The 22,586-nt window shown below is 51.0% G+C and overlaps 1 protein-coding gene across 4 annotated transcripts; it reads right to left on the reverse strand.

Moving 5' to 3' along the window:
• Positions 1-408: 408 nt before the first annotated feature.
• On the reverse strand, positions 409-19,298 carry LOC126505083 (vesicle transport protein GOT1A). 4 transcript variants are annotated; one of them, XM_050147809.1, is made up of 7 exons: positions 19,157-19,279; positions 10,703-10,823; positions 10,414-10,505; positions 9,414-9,592; positions 8,140-8,203; positions 2,103-2,241; positions 409-806 (listed from the first exon to the last, which is right to left on the reverse strand). In XM_050147809.1, the coding sequence occupies exons 4-7, from the start codon at positions 9,449-9,451 to the stop codon at positions 505-507; spliced, it is 543 nt and encodes a 180-aa protein (XP_050003766.1). In that variant the 5' UTR covers positions 9,452-9,592; positions 10,414-10,505; positions 10,703-10,823; positions 19,157-19,279; the 3' UTR covers positions 409-504. The 4 variants fall into 4 exon arrangements, with proteins under 4 accessions (XP_050003766.1, XP_050003765.1, XP_050003767.1 ...); XM_050147808.1 differs by lacking the exon at positions 10,703-10,823 and having other exon boundaries at positions 19,157-19,298; XM_050147811.1 differs by lacking the exons at positions 409-806; positions 2,103-2,241; positions 10,703-10,823 and adding an exon at positions 7,211-7,544 and having other exon boundaries at positions 19,157-19,298.
• Between the last annotated feature and the right edge of the window lie 3,288 nt (positions 19,299-22,586).

A 22,586-nucleotide genomic window follows, 5' to 3' on the forward strand; every position in this document is an offset into this window, starting at 1 on the left:
TGTCTGTGTTTGTCTGTCTGTCTGTCTTACGGTATGTGCGTATGCGGGTAGATGCCCAAGAGGTAGGAAGAAGGCTTTGGATCCCTTGAAGCTGGAGTTGCAGGTGGCTGTGTTGCAGGTGCATTGGGAACCAAACACGAATCCTCTAGAAAAGCCACAAGTGCTCCTAACAGCCGAGTCATTTCTCCAGCCCCTTAGTTTTTTTTTTTTTATTATTTTATATTTTCAAAGCATTGAGCTGCAACAGAGTGGGAACCAGCAGGGACCTTCCTTAACCATTAGTTTCAAAAGCACCGACTTTGGCACTAGAGACATTTTGAAATCAACCAAGAGGCAACTGAGAGAGAAGAGAACCTGTTGTCCCATGTGCACTGCTGGCAGATGTCAGGGAGGAATCACACGCAGTGAGACAGCAGTATCGCTTTATTGCCCCAGTCCAGAAGCCTCCTGCCCCAGCCCTACATGCTGGCAGACTGGGCTCGCAATCCACCCGCCTCCCTGCGCTCAGCCCCGCGCTGCCGCCCGCGCCGCCCGCGCCGCCTGCCTCCTGCCGTAGCGCAGGCCGAAGGAGTTCCAGTTGTAGGCTGACAGGTCCTTCTCGCGCTGCACCAGCACCGCTCCGCGGGGTGTCGGAATCAGGCGACTGCGAGCGGTGCACGCGGGTCGCTGACGCCCCGCGGAGCTCTCAACCGGTGGGCATGGCGAGGTCCTACGGGCTCGCAGCCCTGTAACCCCAGATTTCCTTTCTGCGCACCGCGGGCCCTTTTCCCAGGCATCGATGAGTTCCTGGGATCCGGACTGCTGGCCTAGAACAGAGAACGCAGGCAAATGAGACTGGGGAGGCAAGGATTGCTCAGACCTCTCCGATGCTGGTCCCGGGTCCTCAACCTCAGAGCTTAGCTCTGACCTCAGCGTGGAGCCAAAGTGCTGCTTGGTTAGGGTGGTTAGGCTGCATGCTCCTCCCTCCTTCAATAGCTTTGCTTTCAAGTGCTTGCCAAAATTCTCCTAAATAACTTTATTAAACGACCTCCTTTGAGGAAGCAAAGACTCTGTTCTGTCTTCTGGGCTCTCTACCTGGCTCCTCAGTGAGTGTCTGCATCTGGAGTTTGAGTGGCCCATAAGCACCTGGGGCGCGGGGGAAGGAGGGGACTCCATTTATCTCTCAGAATGGGTGAAACAGTACCACGCACGTAGTAGGGCCCCAATAAGTGCTCATTAAATAAAAACTAACGAAAAACCTGGGTAACGGAAATCAAAAAGGTGGAGCCAAGGCCATTGTGACCACGCCCTCCTCACACCTGTGACCTGTGATCGCCTGACCCTGGTTGCTGAGGACAATTGCAAACTTTCATATACAGGATCAAGACCGAGTGTCGACCAGACATTACCCACGTGGCCCTAGCAGGCACAGCTCTCCTAGGCGGGTGCAATGCCTTCCCTTCCTGCTGGAGCTAACAGGGCTCACTCCGAAAACACTTCACAGGCAAAGCTCATTAATTCTCTCCTCTCCCCTCCCTCCCTCCTTCCCTCCCTCTCTATCTTTGGCAGTAAAACAGGGCAAGTAGCTCAGAGTACACAATAAGTCTAGTCAATTATAGCGAGTTAGTAGCAAGGAGGCCTGGTGTGAGTGGGTGTTGGGGCTGCGGATGGCACTGAGCTTGGCTCCTCAATACCCTGGCACACTTTGGAGACAAGCACAGCAGGAGACGACCACCAAGGGGCTGGGTTAAGAGGTTCCTGGAGGGGCTGGAGAGATGGCTCAGAGGTTAAGAGCATTGCCTGCTCTTCCAAAGGTCCTGAGTTCAATTCCCAGCAACCACATGGTGGCTCACAACCATCTGTAATGGGGTCTGGTGCCCTCTTCTGGCCAGCAGGCATATACACAGACAGAATATTGTATACATAATAAATAAATAAATATTTAAGAGGTTCCTGGACCTAGATGAGCCTCCTACACTCCCAGCAGGCTGGTCCTGGGCCAGCCCCAGGTATCCGTCAAGTGCAGTAATTTAACTCATGGCAGTAACCTGGCTACAGTATGGAAAATAGGGTAATTCTCATGTGCGATGACTCTCCTGCCCCCTCTCCTGGACCAGTCGTACCTGTGGGCCCAGGGTTTGCCAGAGGTGCCACCTTTGCCAGTGGCTCCCCAAAGGTAGTGATGCAGAGGAGAAGCAGTAGCTGCCAAGAAGCCAGCGCCGTCATTCTGGCAGGAAGAGGCAGGTGCACGATGTTCAGAGGCTGAGTGAGACAGAGAGGCAAAAAGTCTGGGTCAGAGTTAGTCCTGTACCAGAACCCAGGTCGAAGAGAGAAACTGGGGGAGAGGAGAAGCCCTGTGACCAGAGACGACCTGTGTGTGTGGGGGGGAATAAGCCTGAAATGAGACCACAGGGAACAGGACTGCAGGAGCGGGGAAGGAAGGACAAAAAGGAAGGGTCAGTCTGGTGGAAGGGGTAAGCTGATGACGCTGGACAATGGTGGGGTTGCGGGTCATAGGTTTGCTGGAGAGAGATGCTGAAGAAGGAGAATAAGGTGCTGTGCATGGGATTGATCAGGGAATGGAGGTAGATGAGATCATGTGGAGTGTGCCGTGCATGGGGGTGACCAGGGTGGGGAGGTGATCAGGGAGGGGAGGTAGATGAGGTCACGCAGGAGTGTGCCCATGAGGGTGACCAGGGAAGGGGAGGTAGATGAGGTCACTCAGGAGTGTGCCCATGGGGGTGACCAGGGAAGGGGAGGTAGATGAGGTCGGCAGGAGTGTGCTCTGAGGTTCAGCTATTCTCCTGGGATCCTAGGATCCAGCCCTCCTCCCCTTAGTGCTGGGTTCTGTGTAAATGTACAGCTTTTGGTGCTTGCTCCAAAGGGTACACACACCTTCCGCAATCTGGCCCTAGCCCTCCTGCTAGAACAGAAATCCAATTCCTTATCTCTTCCAGGAAAAAAAAAAAAAAAAAACAAAGAAGGAGGGCAATCATCTTACACATTCTCAAAGCTCTCCGCAGCCTTGGAGACCATCATCAAATTGCCTTATTGCCTGTAATTCAAGCGGGAAAAGCCTTTCTCTCACCTAGCCCATCAGATGCTTCTATTCTCAGGGCTCTGGGATGTTGTCAACTCAATTGGCCTCATCAGTTTGACTGCTGAGATAGGAGCTGTGTAGCCTGACCCTCATCCAGTCACTCTGCCTTCCACCTCTCCTGCTCCCTACTCCACCCCACTTCTCCAGCTCCCAAGGCCAATTTTTCTTTGAAAAACTCATCAGCACTTTGAAACTGTCCAACAAATGGCATTAAGGACAAAGTGTCCAGGAGGCTGGCGGCACCACAGGTTGAACGTAGGCTTCTGTCCAAGGACAGGGGTGGGGAGTATCACTGTGACCCATTTCCGGAGTAGTTTCTCAGCACCATGCATCCTGCCGCTGTGCTCCCGCCTCGGTCCCTCCACCCAGCCAACTGCAGACTCCCACATGGAGTGGTGGGTCAGAACCTTCACTCGGCATGGGCAACCATTAGGCACTGCACAGTCAATTGGTATGCTGTTCTCTGTGGAAGATCTCCTCTCCTGCTCCCAGCCTCCCACAGTTGCCTATAGCTCCTTTTAAAGTAAGGGAATATGGAAGCATCGTAACAACTCTAATCTTTACAAAGCAAAAAACGACTATGGAGTGAATGGCTATAAAGACACCATTTTCACATGTTTTAGGATTGTTTCTAAAAAATCCGTGGACTCAGTGTCTTTCAGTGATTCCACACTGCTCTTTAAAAAGTTTGGAACTGGTCACGTATCTAAGCGTCCATGGGCTAAGCAGAATCAGGTCCTCCACCATCTGACGTCAGCTTTCTCGTGATTGCAGTCATGGGCAGAGTGCGGCTCTTGCAGTACCCTGGTTTCTACTTCAGGGCCTTTGTATTATTAACCTCGTGTCTCCTTCTCTACCTGACATTGATTCTGTTTGCTTTTGTTTAACCAATGACAGTGATGGGTTCCATGAGTTTTACCCCAAATTAAAAAAATCCTGACTCCGAAATGCTCCAGCTTTTCCCTCATCCCATGAATCATGAGTAGGCCACGCCCATTGACTATTCACCTGGGCACCAGCTGCCTGCTCAGATAGCTACTGACTCCGTGACACCCTGAAAACCAGATGCGTTCTGCAGCTGCCTTAAGGCCTGAATAGAATGTGGGGTAGAGTCCAAATCTAGTAGGCAGAGCCTTGGTTATCAGGGCCAGTGTAAGGCATTGCTGGCCACTGTCTCCAGCCTAGGGCTGTGCTAGGTGCTGGGTGCTGAGGATGCTGGCCCAGGGTACCTCTGATCTAAAGTCTAGTGTAAGAAGTTGGCTCATAGGCAACTTAGACAAGTAGATAACTTCAAAATAACAACAGACACATGTTAAAGTCCAGATGATGACAGCTGGGACGCCAGCCTGGGGGGGGGGTCCAGGCTGCCGGTGGCACCTGAGCAAGCGTGTACCTGATGAAGCCCGATGAAGAGGACTTGCAGAAGCCACTCACCTCAGGGGATCTGCCTGGACTGGTGCCAGGGTGCTGGAATGGCACGCAGGGGTGGGTATGGGGGATATAGAGCTAGAGCTCTCTAGGGAGGGAGAGGCAACCCAGGTCTATCCCAGAGAGACCTGAGGAGGGAAGGGCTGTATTAACACGCCGCATGAGACTGGTGGAAGGCTGGTGATCCTGATGTCTGCCTCTCTGTCTGTCCCTGTAGTGCTCTGCCCCATCAGGGACAGTGCTTCTCATATGTACCATGCGAGAACTCTGCCTGCCCCCAACACACCCTCACCCCACATAGACACACACACCACACATAAAGCACACACAAACACACCATGTACGACATGGGCTGGTGAGATGGCTCAGCAGATCACTGTGCTTGCTGTCAAGCTTGACGATCTGAGTTTGATCCCTTGGGCCCACAGGATGAGAGGAGAAAACCAACTCCCACAAGCTGTTCTCTTGACTTCCATATGTGCGCTATGCTCACACACAGACACAGCAAAATAAATAAGTAAAAATATGTACAGCACACATACCCGGAATACATACCACATATCTCCCACACTCACCATACACGTCACACGCATGCACACATACGGACACCCCAGACCCTGGTAACTCTTAACTGCTTAGTCTACAGGCCACGTGTGCATGAAGTAGAACTTAACTGAAAATCAAAAAGAACACACATGCACACACACACACACACACTCCAGGATAATTTGGCCAGCCTGGCAGTCAGGAACAATCAGTGCTCCTTGCTTTTGGCTTGATGTTTCAGCTGGCCTTGGACTGAAGTCTGCTCTCCCAGATCTTCCCTAGGTCAGGGCAGTCCCAAGCGCTGTCAGCAGTGTACCTACCTTGGCTGGGTTCCGGCAGGAGGGCTGGAGGGAGGAGAGCCACTTGGGTAGTTGGAACACACCGAGAGAAGCCACTGGTTCCTGGGTTTACTCTCACTGGTCCCTGGTCGCAGCCCCTTTTATGAGGTCTAGGTGGGTGACGTCTCCAGGCGCAATCCCACCTCTGCCCTCCCAGGCCCTCCTCGGGACTCCACGCCCTGCCGCCAGCTTCCGCCTCCTGGCTGTCACGTCTGGATCCGGCGACTTCCTTGCCCCCAGAAACCATCCAAGGCTGCTCTCAGAATCTCAGTAATTCTTCCAGCCTCTCCATCCTCTTGACACCCCCTCCCTTGCAGCTGGAGACTCATTCTGCCCCAAACAATGAAGAGAAAATGACCGAGGAGAGTATATGTGAAATGTCTTATCCCTCTGCCCACACACACACACACACACACACACACACACACAAGTGAATAGGAGACAGAGGCTGGAGGAGGAGGGGAAGGGCACAGCCTGACCCAGAGGCTCCTCCATGCCCACATGCTGCCCTCTCAGAGAGAAACAGGGTCACACTGGCCTCCATCAGGCAGCTCCTGGGCTGTGAATTGAGAGTGGGGGTGGGGCTGGACGGGGGGTCTCCTCCCCTCCTTTCCCCTTGATTACCGAGCTCCTGCATGACGCAGGATTTGACATGCATGTGATATGACATGGTCAGACGTGCTGGACAGTTATATAAGCAGTTGGCTGTCAGGAAGGAAGGAGGCTAGAGCCGGTCATAGCAGCCCATACATGGAATTGTACCTCCTGATGGTCGAGACAGAAGGATGGTAAGTTTGAAGCCTGGCCAGGCTGGGTGACAGAGTGAGATATTGTCTCAAAAAGCAGTAGCCATAGTGGCACACCCCAGCACTTGGGAGACAAAGGCAGGTGAACCTATGCGTTTGCAAACAGCCTATTCTACATAGTGAGATCTTGTCTCGCCCCCAAATATAATAATGTTACAAAAGGAAGGAAGGGAGAGGGAACATCTATTTTATACTTGATGTGGCCAAGCTGGCCTTGAGAAAGTAAGTGTGGAGAGTGGGCAGCATGTGGTGCCTGGTGGGCGTGGCCAGCCTCACCGTCAGTATTCCTGGCACTCTGCCCCTGCCCTCCTGCTTTCTTTCCTTATGGATTCTGTTCTTTTTTTTTTTTAAATTTTATTTTAGACAGGGTCTCACTGTAGCCTTGGCTGTCCTTGAACTCACAGAGATCCCTTCGATTCTGCTTCCCAAATACAAGGATTAGAGTCTGTGCCTCCAAAACCTGGTCTGCACCTTTCTTCGGTGTACATGAAAGCCTTTTAAGAAGTATAGTGTGTCATATGTATAATCCCAGCACTCAGACACTTGAAGCAGGATGGTCGTGAGTTCCAGGCCAATCTACAACCTTGCCTCAGAAAAACAAAACAAAGAAAAACTCTTTACCGTGAGACAAGGAACTCGCCAGAACAAGAACCAGCTCCTCTGTGGGGCTTGGTTCTCTGAAGGCAATGGCGCCATCCACCCCCAAACAGAAGGCGGTTTTGGTGCCACCTCTACCTGCTATGTCCTATGTGGAGTGGTCATCTCATGGCTGAGATGCTCTTCCTGATGCTGCGTGGGCTTAGTTCCCATTGCTCGCCTAACATTAACTGAGGCTTAACATTATACCAGACCCTTCAGGATGTTAAATCAGCATGAAAATCACACCAGGGACAGGGTTTGACTCTTAGAGAATGCAATTACACCTTGTGGACTCGCTCGGGGTTGGAGGAGGTGCTGCAACCCGTCCTAGGCCTGGGGTGGATATTCTGAACTGGAGACGTCAACCCCGAATCTCAGACACGTTCACAGCTTGAGGATTTAATTCACTCCCTGCAGAAACTTAGGTTAGGGATGTTGCTTCCAGCCTCAGCTGGCTGTCAGGGACAGGATCTCGGCTCCTGGAAGCATCTTGGGAGAACTTGGGGGTTTAAGATCAGTCACTCAGCTCCATCTTTCTTCCGGACTTGGAGATGCCCACGTGTGATAGGAAGTAAGTCAGTGCTGGGGAGGGGATTCAGGAAGATAACCCCCGTCCCCCTTCCAGCCCCTCCGCCAACAATCCAAGCTCGAGAAGTGCACCTCGCCGGTTCAGACCATTGAGCTGGAGCCTTGAAGCTTCTGTGACAGCTGTGGGAGCCAAGAATCATTATCCCAGACAAAGAGTGGGAAGCAGACTCAATATCCAGGCTATTACCCAGCCGACCTTGAGATGCGGGGCTATGATGCAGTAGGCATGGAGAGTGGTGGAGGGGTGTGCCCAGCTGGCAGGCGCTCCAGCATGTGGGTTCTGGCCCCCTTCCTGGATGTCTCAGTGTGGAGCTATCAGGTACTTCAGAGGCGGGTGTGGGCCCAGAGCAGGCTCTGTTCCCTGCCTGACTAGATGTCACCAGCTGTCATACATCCCTGTGGCCCAGGCTTAATCAAGTGTCCCAGAAAACACATCTTGTCTGGGTCACCTAAGTTTTCATTTCTTTGGCTGGGGAGCTGTTAATGGCCGCCTCCTCTCCACCTACACCTTAGCCACTCCAGCCTCCAGGGCCCCACTTTTGATTTATTTTATCAAGTGGAGAAGGAGCAGGGAGGGGAGGAGAGTGAAACTGGGGTGCGTGGGTCTCAGAGAGTACGGGAGAGGGGTCTGAGGCACTTAGGATAGCACTTTAAGCAGTTCCAAGTGCTCTCCCACCCCAGACACCACTGCCAGGCCCAGGTTCCCTCTACTCACAGTGCTCAGGAAGGAGATGTTGGAAGCACTGCCCAGGAATCCAAAGGCCACAGGGAAAAAGCTCCTAGGAACAGAAGAGAGGACGGGGGTCAGTGGTGGCCCAGGAGGGGAGGAGGAGCATAGCAAGACTGACATCTCTTACTCAAAGGCTCAGACTTTGGCTCCTGGGAAAGCAGCCACTGGGCCCTGGGGACAGACCTGTCCTGGGCTCTGTTGAAAGCAGCAACAGAGTAAGTGACTGAGAATCGCAGGCTGAGCTCGGGTGTCCTGGAACTAGCTCTTGTAGACCAGGCTGGCCTTGAACTCACAGAGATCTGCCTGCCTCTGCCTCCCAAATGCTGGGATTAAAGGTGTGTGCCACCACCGCCCAGCAAAGCTCGGGTGTCTTATGGTCACATCGCAGCTCTGCCTCTTACTGACACTGTACACAGTGAACAAATTTTCACTTCTCTGAACCCAAGGCCAGTTTTCCAACATGCTTAGCAATACTGGTACCTACGTCATAGGGCCACACATAAAGCCAAGCTGAAAGGGCACAGATTTTTGTGACCTCCTCTCCTGATGATTATCCTGGCCCGATGTCCTCTCTTTGCTAGATGGGTAGGGAGCAAATGCACTGAGTGGCTGAGCCCCTGGCACGGATGAAGGCTGGAGCTTGTGTCCCTGGAGGCACAGCCTTGTGCCTCGGCATCCCCCTGCTGAAGCTACTTTTGCCTTTTCTAGGGCTTGGAGGCAGTCAGGTTGGGAAGTGAACCCCCAAGGTCCCGGGTGAGTGAGGAGATTAGAGATTTGAATTTTGTCGGGGTCCAAAGCCCCAACATAAACTACTTTTCCCTCTCTGGACTGGCCTTGGAGGCATGGGAATAATTGAGACACAGTTCACACAGCCATATTGGAAGGGAGTCTCAGGGTTCATTCATTCCTGAAGATCGCCCGCGTTTATTATCCAAACACCTTTTATCCCCCAAGATAAACTAAGGTAGAAGTTCATTAACATGGTCTTTCCAGGAATATCAGGACTACAGTCACGGGAGCAGCTCGGCATTCACACCTCTTCTCGGGCGATCTATACAATTACAAAAGAGAAGGAGCAGGACATCCTGAGCTTTTGTTAGGTAGCCACAGCCTGTCTAGAGGGTACGTGATTGCTTTGGTTTCCAACGATGGCCAGAGAACTTGGCTGTCGGACCATGTAGGAATAGGGGCCTACAGAACTGACCTGGCCACTTCTCCCTAAACCACAGTATACTAAGGCAGAGGGGGCTGGTACTCACTTGAAGAGGTTAACAAATCCATAGGCCTCCAGGAGCATGCCCAGCAGGGGCCAGCGCAGCAACACGATGGCTACACCCCCCAGGAAGAAGGTGGTCCCCTTGAGCTTGTGTCGTTGGAAGAAGAAGGAAAACGTCCTCCTCAGGCCGATGATGAGGGAGAGGCCAGTCAGGAACAGCAGCTGCAGGTCCAGGGAAGATGTGAGGACAGAGAAGTGGTGTGTGTGTGTGTGTGTGTGTGTGTGTGTGTGTGAGAGAGAGAGAGAGAGAGAGAGAGAGAGAGAGAGAGAGAGAGAGAGACCCAGCAGTGGGGCAGAATCCCAGAACTGGAAAGGTCTCTGGTTAGTAGGGCATAGAAATGCCCTGAGGCAGAGGGATGGACTTGAAGGCCTTTTATTCCCACCCAGTTCCTCAGCTCCAAGCTCTTCCTCATAAAGAGGCTGCTGTGGAATGGAATCCTCCCCGTTTAACAGAGGAGAAGTTGGTACCCAAAGTCTCTGAAGGGTCCCCACTCTGTGGTTCTGCCAGAACCTTCAGCATGGTTTCCAGTGCTCCGTTCATGAGGGCCCAGGCTCCCATAGAATACAGTTTTTTTCTAGAATGTTCCCTGCCCACCCACACATCCGCCATGCCTTTTCTTTCAGTGTTCCAACCACTCATGAGAGCTTTAGTCTCCATTTCCTTCCCAGCTATCTTTTGTCTACTCCTTTCTCTCAGCCCCTGTTTCATAACAAAGTTTTTATCTTACTCTGGCTTTTCCCCACTGCTCCTGCTGCCCTGGAGGTTTCCTTAGAGTCAGGGATTCATTGGTGGGCAGGGGGTCTAATTCATCACAGGAGAGCTTGGTGTAATCGTCTCAGGTTCTCCGTGCCCACAGACCCTACTGTCGCTCTCCCTACTCCCCCCCCCAAGTCCTCACCCACCTTAAATAGCTATGACCTGAACGAACTTGGGACGACTCTCCTGGCCACCCAGCAAAGGCACCTAGTATTGGGGGACTCACATTTCCGAAAGCCAGGAGTACGGAGTCAAAGTACAGGAGTATCCCGAAGAGGATGAAGAAGACACCGAAGCCGGTGACGCCCACACCAATCTCTGCAGGAAGCAAGAAGAGCTCTCAGGGGAAGGCTGGCCAGGGGGAGGAAGCTGAGCAGGAGCTGCTGTGTTCCTGGGAAGCTTTTTGTCAATGCTGCTTCTTCCTGACCACATAGCACACTGTCTTCAGTATTGAGCTTCCGCTGAACGCAATAACCTGCCTATTCTTTCCTTCAGGTAGAGCTCAGGGACCATACCCAGTGAGGAGAGAGAAGGCTGGAGGCTCAAGACCCTGAGCTCCAGGCCCTGGATGGCTTCTGGATCCCTCTGTGCCTTCTCCTCCTTCCTCGGCCCTCAGTGCTGACCTGCCACAGGTGACTGGGAAAATAGAAGCCATCAGTTAGGAATACGCTCACCCATCCTGCAGCAATGGTCTGCACCCTCCTGCAGCAGTGACCTGCCCACCCCCAGCCTCCTCTAATTTCAAATCAGTATTAGCTCACAGGGTTGTCCCCACCCATTAGCAATGTCCTGTGGGCATCACCAAAGACCACAGGGGTTAACAAAACCAATGAGCAGGAGGCAGAAGTGTGGGACAGTCTGGACACCTTGCTTGGTCAAGGGCTCTACTCTGGGCATGTGATGTGTGCTTCTGAACACTCCCTCCAGAAATAACAGACAGGACACCTGGGTTCTTTGCTCCTTCTCATCTCATATGGAAGTGTGGATTTGACTCTCTGCCCTGTGATAGGCACCAAATGACCATTCATTATGCTGACTTTTTCTTTTTTAAACTACATTAACCATTGGACTGGAGAATTGGCTCAGCAGTTAAGAGAACTGGCTGCTCTTTCAGAGGGCCTGGTTCAGTTCCCAGCACCTATATGGCAGCTCACAACTGTCTGCAACTCCAGTTTCAGGGTACCCGACACCCTCACAGAGACAGGCAGACAGGCAGAATACCAAGGAACATAAAATAAAAGTAAAAAAATTAAACATAAAAATTTACTTCTGTTTGAAGTACACACACACACACACACACACACACACACACACATGTAAGACTTTAAGACAATCCTGAAGCCATTTTTGACAATTCTGAATCCTCTCAGCCTCTGTGCCATAGTTCTTCCTCTCCTCCCCTGGGAACCAAGGATCTAACAGCTACGCTCGCACGTACTCAGTTCCTGAACAATTACCCATATATGTATGTTTTGGTTCGGTCCCCTGGGAAACGGGGTCAAAATGACCTCTTACCTCACTGATCTGGCAGCAGCTCTCCAGTCAATTATTGGTAATAGCCCTTTCAAATAAGCCAATCAGAATAGTCAAAGAACAACCCCTCTTGCTTCTGTGGCCCCTTTAAAAGTAGACTGTACCAGCTATTCGAAGTCCCTCGGCTTCCTGAATGCTGAGGGACCCTGTCATGACAGAATTAATAAAATCCTCATGCTTTTGCATCGGCTGTGGTGTGTGAGATGGTCTCTGGGGCTGACTCCTCCTCGGTGTTTGGACGCTAGAGTCCAACAACAACAACAACAACAACAACACACACACACATTTGAAATCCTGTTTTCAAAGCTGAGTATGTTAATACAGGTCTGTAACATCCCGGCACTTGGGAGGTGGAGGCAGGAGGATCATGAGTCCATGTTGTCCTTGTCTGTTTGAGATCACTGTGGGCTACAGAGCATCTTTCTCAGCAAATAAATAAATAAATAAATCCTACTTTCAGATCTTTTGGTTTCTACCCAGAAGTGGGATTTCTGGGTCACATGATAACTTTTCTCTCTGGTATTTGAGAAGATTATTCCTAGTTTTATTTTTATTTATGTGTATGTCTGTGTGTCTGTGTGTTGTATGTTTGCATGTCATGTGTGTGGAAACCTGCAGAGACCAGGTACCCTGGAACTGAAGTTCCAGGCAGTTTTGAGCCTCCTGGCCTAGAGGCTGGGACATGGGTTTTCTGGAAGAGCAATGAGCACTCTGGACAGCTGAGCCATCCCTCCAACCCCAATTTTAATGCTTCTGGTAGCAGCCATGCTGACAGTGTGGTACCACATTGTGGGTTTTTGCTTTGTTTTTTGATGTGGGATCTCAGGTTTGTGACAAGTCCTCATGATGCGTCTGAACATATTTTCTCCTTCCATGCCCAATGGTACTGGCCTGAATTAAACTTCACCGTTGGGGCTTTAGAACGGTTGTGCTCTTATTCCACATTGTATGATGTTTCTACTGTAGGAGACAAGGTACCCACTCTCCCTCCACACTGTACAATGTTTCTCCCCTAGGAGACAAGGTACCCACTCTCCACACCAGAAGATGTTTCTCCCCTAGGAGACAAGGCACCCACCCTCCACACCATAAGACATTTCTACCCTAGGAGACAAGGCACCCACCCTCCACACTGTACGAAGTTTGGCCCCTAGGTGATAAGGTGCCCACCTACTACAACCACGCAGACTGAGCATGGTGGAAGACTACACCACATTTCTTTAGTGGGAATGATAAAGATGTTTGGTATTTGTTTGCAGTAGTGAGAGTTGAATACAGGGTTGTACTCCATGTGCTAGACAAACATTCTATACTAGGGCTACATCCAACCCGCCTCCCAGACATAGTCATGGTCTGTAGCCTAGACCTGCCTGTTTGTTACAAAATCATATATACCATGTTATAAAAATACGGTATCAGCTGGGTGTGGTGGCACATGCCTTTAATCCCAGCTTTTAGGAGGCAGAGGCAGGCACATCTCTGTGAATTATAGGGGGGGGGGCCTATAGAGTGAGTTCAAGGACAGCCAGGGCTACACAGAGAGACTCTGCCTGAAAACAGCAGCAATAACAACAACAGAAATCTGTTATCTCCTTACACTGGTCTGTGACTGTCCTATGACTCCACTCTCATAGGACGCCCTTCCTCCTACATGGAGACATGATGTGAGTGGGGTTTTGCTCTTTGTTTTGTTCTGTTAAAACACCTGTTTTCCTGTCCTGTGCACCCTTAAGAATGAACTCGGGTTTGTTTGTCTATTTGTTTTGCAAAGAACGGAAGTTTCTCAGGTTTGCTTTGTATGTCTTTCCGAGGAGGACAGCAGAGCCTGGCTCTCCAGTCCACACACTCCCGACCGTGAGTCACTGCTGCTTGCTTCATAGAGAAACAGGAACTTGAGTCAGGAGGCCAGGAGAGGCTTTTAGACACAGAGCCATCCTCATGAAAGTGGAGGCCAGGAGTGGCGGGATTGATTAGGCTAACCAGCCACTGCTGTAACCCCCGCCCCGCCCACTAAGTGTGTCCAATGTGTGCTGATGTCATCAGAGGTACCCAGGACCATTCTAGGGCCCTGTCAAGATTCTGAGAACCAGTATGAGGAAACTCCCTGTGGCGAGCATCCTGAGGTGTGAAAGACTGTGACCCACAGACACAGCCAGGTGAGAATTCATGCCCTGCTCAGGGGTGTGTGTCTGCACCCCCGAACTCAGGAGGCGAGTTCAAGATCAGCTTGAGCTGACACCAAACAAAATGTCCGATGTGGTGGTGCGTGCTGCAATCCCAGCCTCAGGAAGCAAAATGTCCGATGTGGTGATGCGTGCTGCAATCCCAGCCTTAGGAAGCAAAATGTCCGATGTCGTGATGCGTGCTGCAGTCCCAGCCTTAGGAAGCAAAATGTCCGATGTGGTGGTGCGTGCTGCAATCCCAGCCTCAGGAAGCAAAATGTCCGATGTGGTGATGCGTGCTGCAATCCCAGCCTCAGGAAGCAAAATGTCCGATGTGGTGGTGCGTGCTGCAATCCCAGCCTTAGGAAGTAAAGGCGGGAGAGTTGCTTCAGGTCTGAGACCAGTCTGAGCAGAAATTCTGTCTCAAAAAACCTAAACCAACCAACCAACCAAGAGAGTCCCCCTGCCTCAGCCTCCCCAGTGCTGGGATTACAGGTGTCTTCCACTGAGTGCAGCTTTTTTTTTTTTTTTTTGTTAGACATGTTTTCTAACAGTGGTTTGAGCCATGCTCACTTTCTGGTTTGTCCTGTGCCCTTTTTTCACAGGTTGATGTGATTCCAGAACTTTTCTCTGCTGAGATCAGCCTTTTTTTATAGGCCGCATTTAGTTGTTTCTGGCAGTCAGCATCACACACAAGCTCACAGACAAGTTAGGAGATGTGTTTCTCATACACAGCTTCAAAACGTCTTCCGTCCTTTGCTTCTCCTGTAGTTCAGTGACTCAGTCAAATCTGGGGAGGGGGGCTTGCACCCGAAGTTCCTTTCAGGACAGCAGCCTGGCAGAGGAACCGGTGGATTTGGGTAGGCGTGTCACACAGATAGGAACGGCAGACTTGCTGGTAGGTGATATCCCGTGATCCAGACAGAGGTCGCTGTGCGCCCCCTGCTGCACAAGTCACAATGCAGAAAGCAGGGAATAAGGCAAACTCTTGAGGCAGGCCTGGCTCCAGGGCACCTCCAGGGCTCCAGAGACCTCCCTGGCTTCAGACCGGCCAGTTTGGAGTCTCCCTATGTTGAGCGTTAGGTCCTGCAGTTCCCAAACTGCCAGAAGGAGCCCCTAGCCTGCAGCCCTTGGGGACAGGCCAAAGCCCGGTGGCCAGGGCACGGTTTTTCAGAATCTGGCAAAGCCAGATTCAATCTCTCTCTCTCTCTCTCTCTCTCTCTCTCTCTCTCTCTCTCTCTCTCTCTCCTCTCCTTCTCTCTCCCCCTTCCTTCCTTCCTTCCTTCCTTCCTTCCTNTCTCTCTCTCTCTCTCTCTCTCTCTCTCTCTCTCTCTCTCTCTCTCTCTCTCTCTCTCTCTCTCTCTCTCTCTCTCTTTTTGCTGCAGGGCATTGTCGCCTGGAGCAGGTGGGTAGGTCTCTTTGGCTGAAGCTTGTGGAAGAAGTAAAACAATATTCATTGTTTCTCAAATTCCTTATCCTTCAGTTCATGTGATCTTCCTACCTCCGCCTTGGGAGCAGCTAAGGCTACAAGAGGGAGACAGCTTGTGGTCTTTTTCTCTTTTACAATCACAAAGGTGCCAACATTTCTAACTCCTCTGCTAGGACTCTTGTCCTCACACCACTCTGAACCTTGTGGAACGTCCTTCCCTTACCCTTCAGATAGACAAGATACAGATGTCAAAGCAGGAAATGAACACATATATTTCTATTCTCCAGCCCTCGAACTCCACCCAAACTTTACCTATGTGTGCCCACAACAACATTCATGGGAAGAGACTTAAGCTCGTCAACACGTGGCATCGTTAGCGCGCCTGTCTGGAATACTTCTACAGTTGAACTCAACATGATCTTGGTCTTTGAAAGACTCAGAACAATAGTTTTGTAGCTGGTCCCTTCATAGGGCGTGTCTAAGTCCACTGGACTGGCAGAGCTATCTGCCAGATGATATCAGGTACACTTACAGTAGCCTGGAGGCGAGCCTGCTTCTGGCCCGATACCACTTTACTCTTTACTTTGTAGGCGACACACTGGACCCTCCTGTATGAGGACCCTGCCTCTACCCACGGGAGCACCCTCGTCACCCCCATTTTGGCTCCCCACTCTGCCCCACAGGCTGGGGCTCTGACAGCCCACTCTAAGTGCCCCTTCACGGTCCGTCAAATGTTTGAGAGGAAGAAGGAGAGTTGAAAATAGTGATGGACAGCTGATGCTCATGCCACAGTGGGCACCGGTCACATCTTAACTTGACATAACCACCCGTGAAGGGGCTGTGGTTAACTCCACTTCACAGAACTGAATCCTGAGGATTCACAGGAATACTGCCCGCCCAGGCCTGGATATAGCTGAGGCTTTGAAAAGTGACATAAACCACTTCTGCATAAAGAGTTCTTGCTTTGGCCATTAATAACCTTCAGGTAACCAAATCTCCAAGCAGGTGTCAGTCCTCGGCAGCGAGAGGCAGGCCACTCCTTGGTGGAAAGCGCCTCTCCTGGCTTCCAGGATACGTTCTGATTTTCTCCCAGCTGCCTACCTGTCCCCCACTCCAGGGCTCCCCCACCCCCTGTGCCAGCACCTACTTTCTTTCTTTTATGATTTAACTCCCTCAGGGTTTGGGCCCAGCTCCGGTCTCTCCTCACTCTGTTTCCACGCGCCTGCCCGGGTTTTTTCAAATGCCGCGTATGTGCCAACAATGCCTACATTTATCTCTCCTGCCCAGCACTCAGCAGATCCCGCTGCTGGCTTGGCTGCTGGCTCGGTTTCCTCGCTGGCACTCAGCATGCCTCTGGTCCCAAGCTGTGATCAGCCTCCCTTTCTTTATCCTCACCTCCTGTGAAAAGCGGCTCCACTGGCACCGGCTGCCAAGCCACTTGAGGCGCCTGCCACCCTCCCTGTCTAATCCACTTTTAAGTCTCAGGCGGCTGCTTCCGGAAACATCCGAAAACTGCCGTGCTTCTCCCTCATTATGTCCACCCCTAGCCACCTCTTCTCTCTCCTGGACACCCCACCCCTGCACGGCCTCCCTTCGTCTCCTGCTTCCTGCTTGCCACCATTCCCATCCCCCGTGCTCCTTCACCCAGTGCTCAAGGATTGAAAACATACCAGCTGATCATAGAGCACCCTGGTCATTCCACCCACTTGGAATGAAGCGGGGACCCTTTCCTATACGTGCTTTACAGATCCTATTGGGGGGAGGGGCCAAGCTTCTCCTTCTACCTTCTCTCAAACCCACACACTCCTCTTACACCATCGCCTTTGACTTCCGAAGATGCCCACAGTTTCCTGCCCCAGGACCTTTGTAGATGAGGCTTCTTTGTGTGGCACACTCCTCACGCTTCTAAATGCCAGCTCCTCCGGGAAACCGGTCCTGGCCTTTGTGCTCTGACATCAATCCTGTTCTGTCATTTCTCCCTCTCACAGGACAAAGTATCATTCTTAGGACTTGTCACAGCCGGATACGAGCATACTGTCACACTGGAAGGCTGATAGCACGTCAGCATGCCTCCCGTCTCAGGACTCCGGGACTCCTCATCCTTTCTCCCCCTTTTGATTCACTGGGTTGCAAGATGGGAATGCTGGGGGAGTGGTTTGGATGAGCTTTGGTGTGATATGGAGACAGTTTGATTGTCACAAGGGAGTGGAGGTTTGGCTACTGTCACCTGGTGGGTGGCCAGAGGTACGGCTAAAAATTCCTTAGTGCCCAGGGCAATTCCCACAACCGTATCGGCTGCATCAGAAGGCTAGGGAGTGGGGAGGCTGAGAGGCTGTGCCCCAGGGATCTGGGGACTCCTATGGCTTTAAGCAGCGACTATATACATGTTGTTGATTTCTCTGTCTGGACAAGTCTCTCTCTTGAAGTCCAGGCCCGTGCCATCTCCACCCTGCCTGCAGTCTAATCTGGATATCCAAGACAAACATACCCAGTCTATTCAAATCTGGCTCCTGTTTCCCACTTACGGATCCACTTTCCAGTCCGCTCCCCAGGTACCGGGGAGGTATCCTTGACTGTTCATCCCTTCACGTCTCACATTCCATCTTCAAGCAAATTCCTCCAGTCACACAGGACCACCTCCCATGTCTGCACTGCCACACCCCGCCTCCTGCCTTCTCTCACCTCAGAAAGGCCTCTTCTCTGCTATCCTACCCTCTACAGTCTAGTCTCGAGAATTCCAGCAGCCAGAGCGAGCTTCTAAAACGCCGAGAGGCTACACCTCTCTCAAAGAGCTCACTACAAACCTTCCCATCTCTATGTTGGTCCACCTTGGGCTGCCTTTCGGGGACTTCCCTTACCCAAGCTCTTGACCTTCCACCTGTGAAGTCTCAGTCACACCAGCCTCTGTGAGGGACCTCACACACCACAGACTTTATGCCTCAGGACCTTTGTGCTGGCTGCACCCTCTTCCTGGAACAGATGGCTGCACAGACTACCTTCTCACTTCCTGTAGTCCTCCGAGTTAGGGCCTTTTCCAGCAAAGCCTTCCCTGGTCAGTGGAAATGAATCCCCCAACACACACACACACACACACACACACACAACACATACACTCTTCAGACTCCATGATTCCTTGACTCTGTTTTGCTTTAGGATGGAAGGGGGTTCTTATTACCATCTGACCTACTTACTACACAGTCACTTCTTCAGGAGCTAATGGCCGGCCTTCCCTTGCTAGCAGGTAAACTGGAGTCCCGCTTGCCTTACTCTTAGTAGTTTATTCTGTATTGGCACAGTACTTGGCGTACATTAGACAGTTACCATAGGGTCACTGCAGAGCGAGTCGGCTCAGAGGCTAAGCAACTCACCCAGTGACACCTACATCTCTGCCCTCCCTGTGGCTGAGCCACTCTTCCCAGGCAGTGGGCTGCTGCCTCCCTGCTCCCCTAAAGAAGTGGGGATGCATGAAGTGAGACTATAGACTAGGGCCACAGGAGACCTTGAGGGTTTGAGGAGATGTCTGATTGGGCAGAAGCACCCTCGTTTTCAGAACGAGGTGGGTGATGGGGGCTCAGCCTGCCGTGTGAACTTGGCCTCTAATGGCCTGAGTTCCTGGCTGGCCCCACCCTCTACAAGGCAGGGGTCACACTCGCCCTGACCCTGTTGCTTCGAAGATGCCAACAGAGCAGCTTCCAACTGCTGGTTCCAAAGGTCACACTTCCAGGTCGCAGAGGAAGAGCTGGGTTGGGAAGAGCACGTGCGCACTCACCCTAGCAGGGACCCCTCTACAGTCCCACAAGCCTCCCCTCCCGCCCCGCCCCGCCTCTCCCCTCCCCTCCACTCACTTTGCCAGTTGGTGATGGAGATCATGTTTCAGTCCACTGGGGGCCTTCCTGATCAGCTGGCTAGGAGTGAGCCCGGAGGACCGATCCAGGGCATGTTCCTGGGAAGCTGACCCTTGGCAACAGTGAGGGAATCTCTGGTAAATCATTAACTTCCATCATTCCACGTTCCCCACACACAAATGGCTGCTTAAAGATACAGGCCTATCTGGAAACCACCATTCACAAGGCCCTTTCTGGCCCACCTCCTCCGAACAACTAGGTCTGGATATGGATAGTAAGGCAAGGGTCTGGGCACACCTGGGTTTTCTCACCTGTTTTGGTAGAGAGTATGGGAAGAGTTGGGATGGTGCCCCACCCTTTACCCTTTTGCTTTTTTTAGATGGGGGTCTCTACATGGTAGTCTGGATCTCACTAGGTAGACCAGGCTGGCCCTGAATTCACGAAGATCTGCTTGCCTCTGCCTCTCCAGTGCTGAGATTAAGGTCACGTGTCAAGTGTCGCCACATCCAGCCTGGCTCATCTCTTTGAAAATGTGCTGATCATTGTTTCTTTTTTTGTTTTGTTTTGTTTTGTTTTTGATTTTGGTTTTGTGCTATGAGAAATGCTATGTGCCCAGACTCATCTGATTAAAACCTGTAGCAGACCTCAGGAGAGTCAGGTTCATATAAACCAAGGGTGTAGGCACCACACGGAGTTGGGCAGCAAGACTCCAACTTTCTTTCCCCAGCGAAGTCCTGATGGGATGGTGAGGTCAAGCTGGTGGAGACCTGGTCTTAGGGGAAGACTGAGCAGTTAGGAAACCTCTGCAGTTCACTCAGCAGTTGGGTATACGAGGGCACATCCTTCTTGCTCTGTGAGCCTGAGGAAGAGGTAGATGGGGGCCTCAAGGGCTAGGTCAGCAGTTAGGAACACTTGCTGCTCCTGAAGGGACCCAAGTTTGGCTCACAGCTTTACATAGTGGCTTATAGCCGCCTGTCGTCCCTGTTCCGGGGGACCCAAGTCTTGATCTTGGTCTCAGCAGGCACCAGGCATGCATGCGGTACACACGCATAAATACAGGCAAATGCTTATACACATCAAATACATTTTAAAACAAGAGAATAAGCAGATGGTTTCTGATGACCTTCCCCCATTTTGGAGGGAACCGTGATCAGTTCCCCTTTATAATGTGTCCCTGACCCCAACATGAAGCTCCCAGATGACATGATTGACATCCAAATACCAGCTGAAAACTCAAAGCCGCGCCAGAAAGCAACACAGAATCATTCTGAGATGTGGTGTCTCTCAAGATACAAAAGCTCAGACAAGGCCTCCCAGGAGATACGCATGGGGCTGGAGAGATGGTTCAGTGGTTAAGAACACTTCCTTCCCTTCCGGAGGACCTGGGTTCAGTTCCCAGCGCCACGTCAGGGTGCTCACAACCTCCTGTAATTCCATGTGACATAGACAGACAGGCACGCACTAAATAAATAAATAAAATTTCAAAAAATAAAGAGGACGCACACAAAACAGACAGGTAATTGAATTATGCATAGCAAGTGTCTCAATGTAAAAGAAATAAAAACAGGGGTCAGACTGTGTGTGGTGGCACCGCCTTTAATTCCACCACTCAGGAGGCAGATACAGGCTGATCTCTTTGGATTGGAGTCTAGCCTGGTCCATATAGTGAGTGACAGACCAGTCAAGGCTACTTAGTGAGACCTTGTCAAATACAAAAACAAATAACAAATAACCTTGAGTCATTTCATACAGAAAGGAAACCCCACATGTCCATAAGCAAACAAGCAAAGCATAGTAGCACCCGTTTGTAATCTCATCCCTCAGGAGGCTGAGGCAGGGGGAGCTCAAACTTGAGGTCAGCCTGGGCTATCCAGTGAGGTTAGGGCTAGCCTGTACTACCTAGTAAGATCCTTTGTTCTTCTCCACCCCCCTTAAATACTAGGAGTGAGCAGTAGATTGGACTCTGATACTAGCAGCCACGCAGACCTGTCTGCCCCACTGCTCTGTAGGCTGAGGCAAGAGGATCACTCGCACAAGGCCTCCCAGGATTAGAGTTCAAGGTCAGCCTTAACAATTTACTGAGACCAAGTCTCAAAATAAAATACTTGAAAAGAATCCTTCTCTAGGTCTAGCCTGGGAGGTGTAGTCCTCACTTTGCATCCAGGAAACTTTCTTTTTGTAACAGATGGTGACCATGACAGCAAGCCACAACCAATCAAATGCAGAGCTGTGGTGTCAGTTCCAATGGATACATCTACAAAACAACCCCCAAACCTTTAGGCTCGGAGAACAAAGATCAGGGAGTTGGTTGTGAGATCGTGTCTCCTAGGAATGTCAGAAGCTACACCCATAAAATCTCACCAACATCACTGCCAGAAAATGAGCTGAACAAGGAGGACACCAATAGACATGCTAACATGGATGGAGGGGGAGGCCCAGAAGATCTTGATCCTATACAAAGAACAATAGGCATCTAAGAAGTGCTGAGAATGGTCCTCCCAGGGAGGAGCACTCCAACTGACTGCAGTACCAAATGGTAGGCTCTGAAATATACAAGTAATGTTAGATAGACTGAGAAGGTTGTACTTACTGTTTAGGAATATATGTATATGTGTATATGTATGTGTGTGTGTGTGTGTGAAACAACAACTCTTGAAAACAGAGATCATGAATTTGAAAAAGAGCAAGGAGGGGATTATGGGAGGGTTTGGAGGGAGGAAAGGGAAGGGGTGGGGATAATGTAATTATAATCTATATTTTTTTTTAGATTTATTTAATTTATAAGTGTTCTGCCTGCGTGTATGCCTGCAGGTCAGAAGAGGCACCAGATCTCGTTACAGATGGCTGTGAGCCACCATGTGGTTGCTGGGAATTGAACTCAGGACGGACCTCTGGATGAGCAGTAAGTCCTCTTAACCACTGAGCCATCTCTCCAGTCCCTCTATAATTTTTTTTAAAAGGCTGGATCTGGGAGCGATGGATGACTCAGCAGTTAAGAACAGTGGCTGCTCTTCTGGAGGACTTAGGTTCAGTTCCCAGCATGCACATGGCGGCTCACAACTGTCTGTAACTCCAGTTCTAGGACGTCCAATACTTTTTCAGGCTTCTGTGCACTGCATACATGGTGCGCAGATATACATACATACAAAATTCTCACGCACATAAAATAATAACATTTAAAAAATTAATTATAAGTGGCTGGATCTATTAATTACACATTGGTAGAATGTTTACCCAACATGCCTGGGGCTTTAGATTCAATTCCCCAGTGCTGCAAACAAAGAAAAGCCCCAGGTAATTGTATGTAACAAGAGAAACAGGGAAGTGACCTTGGCTGAAGGGGGATGGAGAAGAGGGGTGGATTAGAAAGGAAGTAGACTGAAGAATCATGTGGCTCTGCAGGGGACATGGGTGGTGTGTTGTTGAAATA

This window comes from Alexandromys fortis, unplaced genomic scaffold (genome assembly GCF_014885135.2).
Source record: "Alexandromys fortis isolate MF-2015 unplaced genomic scaffold, M_Fortis_MF-2015_v1.1 scaffold_58, whole genome shotgun sequence".
In the NCBI taxonomy this organism is placed as follows: domain Eukaryota; kingdom Metazoa; phylum Chordata; class Mammalia; order Rodentia; family Cricetidae; genus Alexandromys; species Alexandromys fortis.

Coding starts and splice junctions, on each gene's coding strand:
- LOC126505083 (XM_050147808.1), bottom strand. CDS start 19,181: ATGATCTCCATCACCAACTGGCAAA. Junction 10,506..19,156: donor CTCCATCACCAACTGGCAAA/GTGAGTGGAGGG, acceptor TGCTTCCTGCAG/AGATTGGTGTGGGCGTCACC. Junction 9,593..10,413: donor TACTCCTGGCTTTCGGAAAT/GTGAGTCCCCCA, acceptor CTGGACCTGCAG/CTGCTGTTCCTGACTGGCCT.